This window comes from Macadamia integrifolia, chromosome 9 (assembly GCF_013358625.1).
Source record: "Macadamia integrifolia cultivar HAES 741 chromosome 9, SCU_Mint_v3, whole genome shotgun sequence".
In the NCBI taxonomy this organism is placed as follows: Eukaryota; Viridiplantae; Streptophyta; class Magnoliopsida; order Proteales; family Proteaceae; genus Macadamia; species Macadamia integrifolia.
In genome coordinates, this window is record NC_056565.1 from 12,986,600 (window position 1) to 12,991,773 (window position 5,174).

Sequence of the window (5,174 nt, forward strand, 5' to 3'; positions counted from 1 at the left end):
GGGGAGACTAGAACAGTAACCCAAGGCTACGGTCTCCACTTAAATCGCAGATGCACAGATGGATAATCAAACCTAAGATTATACATCTATCCACACAATCCCCAATTCGTCCTAACCATCTGGGCAACCAACGGATGTATTTTGATTCATGTTTGTATCATTCATGAAAATTCATATTTAAAAATTGGTTTTCAAAAACTATTCAATTGAAGGCTAATCGGATGTAGATATAAAAATTTCAATTGTATACTAAATATTTTATCCGATCCGTTTAGGTCCGATTAGAAAATAAAGATTTATGAGGACATCTATGTAATTTCAGATATGATACTTCAACATCAACCTCAGGGGGATGGTGGATTCAGGTGGATTCAGTCCTTCACTTTCTCTGTCTTCTTGATTATTAGTCTTTTTGAATTCTCCACCACTCAACGCATACAGTGAGACTACAACATTTCTCTCCACACTCTCGAGTCTCGACCCCACTGTCGCAAATCTGTATCTGATTCTTGTTCATATCCTTTTAGGGGAATCCACATTTTAAAAATCAGTTCCTGGAAACTATCTGTATCCCTTTGAACACTAATCGGATGTGATTACAAATAGTCTTATAATCAATTTGATTTCCAATCCTTTACATCCCTAATCCTCCATTGCTGTAACAAAAGCCACGCAATCTGTATTATAACCAATCAGCTTCCCGTCACTAGGCCTCCTTCCAATAGTCTAAGTGTGGATCCAACAGAACTACAGGTACAGTTAACATAAGGTGAAGAGAGCCACACATCAAGAAAAATGCAATCATCAGAAATATAATGTTATATCTATAAGGCTGCGTGTGGTAGCGTTTCGTGTCAAAAACGGAAATTTCAGTTTCTATGTTAAAATGTCATTTTTTTTTTTTTAATAAAACTATAACGACAAAACTACCTTTTGTCATTCCGTCAATTCTCGTTTCTAGTTTCTTCTTTTTTCTTTTTTTTTTTTTCCAAAAAAAAACGAAACACAACATAAATGCACCAACGAAAAAACTCCAGAATCGTTTTTCTGGAACGTTACCAAATGCAGCCTAAACATTTTGGATTTAGAACAACTCAAATAATACATCCATGTGGCCAAATTAGCTATTGCCAAAGTGGATCACCCTTTTGAAAGAACATCTAAGAAAAAAATCAAATTGTTTAATGTGCAAAAAAATTTCTTAGACCCAAACAGTTTAGGAAGGACTCCATGGACAAAAAACCCTAATTTTTGTCACATGAAGAATGATGTGACAATTTCGATTGGTTGAAAAGTGAAGAATAGTTTGAATTGGCTACTTATCAAATTTCAAACTCGAATTCAATCATATACCACATTGGCCTTTCATATCCCTAGCACACACTGGTAATCCAAAATCTGTTGAATGCTTTGTTTTGCCATATAGCCAACTCTGTTTGAACTGATATGTAACATGTGAGTCGGGGATATTGGGGTCCACCTGTCTATAGATTTTCAGTATCATCTAACATACCATGTGGCAAACTGAGGTGCCCATCCATAGATTCCTTCCCAGACTACCATCTAGAAAACATGTACCCTAATATCATATAAAATGATAGACAACCATTGGCATGCAAAATTATAATACAGATGTGCTTAATAACTCTGACAATGACTCCTGATGGCAGTTAATTCTGTAAACATCTCTCTGTTTTACCACAAAGCAAGTCAAATAATAAAACGTCCTTCCCAGGACTACAAATCATAATTACAATTCAAAAATTGGAAAACTGTGCAACTAATGTATTCCAAAGACGACTAATACTATAAACAAGAGGCGTACTCTTTTGTCGATGAAAAGTTGACACAGGAGAACAATGATGAAACATCTACTCCTGCTCCATCCGCGAGGCAATTAGATGGACTGCTGCATTTGCTGATGAGAATGCACCGTGGAAGCTTTCTTGATAGGAAATAGATTGCAAGTCTCTTGCCATCTTCAACAGTATCTCCCCCAAGTCAGCCTGTCTCCCAACCAAAGATTCATAGAATGATTGAGCTGCAACCTTGCTAATTTCAATGTTGGTAGCCTCAGGGCAGTACTCATCATCCAACCACTTGTGAAGAGTCACTCTAAGCCACTCAGATTCCTGTAGATTGCCAGAATGGTCAAGCTAGTTGCGACCAGAGATCAAGAAAACATTCGGCTATAAAGTGGGGGGGGGGTGAGATTTGAATGAATTGCAGATCAGAAATCAAGATGCCAATTGATCACGAGCGTTCGAAGCAAGTTATTATTATTTATTGCTGAGTATGAAATCATATAATTAAACCATGTTTCTCATTCCTTCTATACTAAAGGTTTCAAAATATTATATGAGCCATGTTTAGATGCAAAAATTGAAGGGTGAAACTATAAAAACTTTAAATCAAAATAACTCTATGGCGGTGGATAAGAGATGAAACTCCCAGGGTACAAAGGGAAAGTTGGATAAAAATAGTTGGTTTCCTTTAAGAAGGAGCATCATCGTTTATCAACATTGTTGTTGAATTGTTGCTGTTGCCGTATTAAAGGCCCTGTGAGATTAAATCAATCTCAAAATGTAGAATTACATCAATGGAGATATAGCTACATACCTCCATTAGGTCCAAGATTGCATCCAAAAGTTCTCATGGTTAAAGCTTGCCTTTCCTCTTGAGTGACTGCACGAATAATTTGCTTCTCTTTGATGGTATGTACTTGACTGGTCTTCTATCCCTTCTTACTTCTTAGTCTCTCACTCTCTCTCTCTCTTCATAACACTAAGATGATGTTTTTATCAACCAAAGAGATATGCAATCAATCTCTACTTAGATCCCTCACCATCAAGGGATAAGTAGTTTAGGAAGTTATATAACTTCCAATCCACATAATATAGTTAAGGAAGTTAGAACTTCCCATTCTCCATAGCTGATTAAAGTTGTCTAGTGTGGCGAGTATCTCCACATCAGCCAACAGGCCCTACATCTCATGCGTCTAGAAGACATTCTAACACCAAGTTTTCTACTGTTCCTCTCCATAATAAAATTTAGAAACTCTGGGCACACTTCCAATTTTTACACGTCAAAAATTTCTGTTGGTAACGTAATTTCATCTGTCAAGCTCGAACTTGGTTTCTGACCCAATCCTGTATATTTTTTAAGATGAACAGACCTAAAAAAAAAATACATGGAACTTGCCAAAATCAACAGAAGTATTTGAAACCATGATTGATTCTATAGATGCAGATATTGTGGAGAATTTCTACGATAAACTAATGGGTATCTTCGATGGGAGCTCTCAAGTCTTCCAACCCTGAGGCTGCCAACCTTTTCCTTCAATCCACATTCAAAAGCATCGTATACAATTTTGGAACTATATTACAAGAAGAGAAGAGAAATGATAAAACACACATCCTTTAATATCTGCCGGAACCGGATTGCAGTTGTCAAAAGCCACTTAAGTTTCAGTTTGACAATTATATGGGATCTTTCGGTCAATGGGTGTCAAGACATCTCTGATCTATCCACAACCATGTTCTTCACTAATCACTTAATACATTATGGCTAGAAGAAATGAGTGTAGATCAAACTCTTGTCTCTCAGTCACCTCTAATATGGTTCCTGGAAAAGTTTGCCTTATCTAGAGGAAAATCTCATTAGTAACCAATAAGCATTCCAAGAAAGCTCTAAAATCACCCCCGTATGAGGAACCCTTCATCCATGTTAGTCCAACGATGCCAAATATCAAACACCGTAAAAGGACAAACCCATTACACACTGTTCATGATAGATGGAATTTTCATCAATTGGTTAGTTTTTCAGCGTAATAGATTGCACAGAACAATGTAGCAGAAGTATATCATGTGTCTCCTCTTCTATCTTATGAAAAATTCAAGGTTACCCGGCAGAAACACCAAAAATATTGTGCTAAAACACAGCTCAATTAGCTGAGGAGAAATTTTACTGAAACCCCATGATGAAAACTGTACAAGAATCTAAAGAAACAGAAGAAAGGACATAAAATTGCTACCCAGTTCATAATTTTCCAAGAATCAAGGTGGAATGAACAAATTGAACTTTGGAAATGGAAACAGGGGAAGAAGTTGAAGGTACCTGGAGAGCCTTGGAGGGGACAAGCCACTCTTCCGGAACCCTAAGGTCTTGAACTGAAGCCTGTTGGTCTTCCTCCTCGCTATCTAAGCTCTGGGAATTCAAACGAGACGTTGGTCTCAGTATTGAAGTGTTTCGAAGAGGCCATTTGGAAGGGCGGAGGGGCCTTGAATAGAATGGAGGATCAATGGCAGGTGCCCTGACCATCATAAGAATATTACTCTTGAAACAAGGGAGGAAGGATGAGGATGCTAGTGAAACCATCATCATCATCCATGAAAGAGTGGAGTCCGAACTCCGAAATCGCCCAAGAGGATAGCAGAGATGCGGCTTAGGCTGGGCTTGGTACTCATCCAGGAAAACGTTTTTCCAAAAAAATGGAATAAATGGCCAGTCACGGTCGGGTCTAATCGGGCATGGCAGGCCTATGTCTTCGGACCATGACCTATCTATTTAAGAAATGAGTCGATTTCGATGAATGTCGTGTTGGGCTCAGTCAGGTTCTAAGCTTTAATCAGGCATTAAACAGAATGTACCAATAAAGTCTTAATCGGTCTTGAACGGTCTTTATTTTCCTCAGATTTAAGATACTTTAATTTATTTTATTAAATTATCAATAATTTTGAAAAGATATTACACTTAATTACAGTCAATAATTGATAAAAATATCAATATATATCATATTCTATCCCAAAAAATCAAAATTCTTATATAAATGGTGAGGCTAAACGTGTCGATCTGAGTTGGACTTGTAAACGGGCTAATCCGATCGGGAGGCCCATCGGGCTTACCCCTTGCACCGTATACCACCTATTTTATAAACAGGTCAAGCTTAGGCCGGACACGTTTATTAATTAGGCCGGTCCAGGTCGGGCCATAAACGTGTTGGGCTTGGTCAGGCCTACTAGTGCGGGTTTGGAATTGACACCCCTAGTGTCAACTTGGTGTTTTTCAGTTTTTTTGGAACAAAATGGGAAGAAAAAAAAAATGCTAGAAACGCAAAATAATGGAACGACGGAAATTCTGGTTTCATTCCAAATATAAATTAAAAAAAAAAAAAA

The 5,174-nt window shown here is 37.6% G+C and overlaps 1 protein-coding gene across 1 annotated transcript; it reads right to left on the minus strand.

The window, feature by feature from the left end:
* Positions 1-1,608: 1,608 nt before the first annotated feature.
* Positions 1,609-4,495, minus strand: LOC122088620. Its single transcript, XM_042657934.1, has 2 exons — positions 4,117-4,495; positions 1,609-2,132 (listed from the first exon to the last, which is right to left on the minus strand). Exons 1-2 carry the CDS (start codon positions 4,384-4,386, stop codon positions 1,872-1,874), a joined length of 531 nt encoding a protein of 176 aa, XP_042513868.1. The 5' UTR covers positions 4,387-4,495; the 3' UTR covers positions 1,609-1,871.
* Between the last annotated feature and the right edge of the window lie 679 nt (positions 4,496-5,174).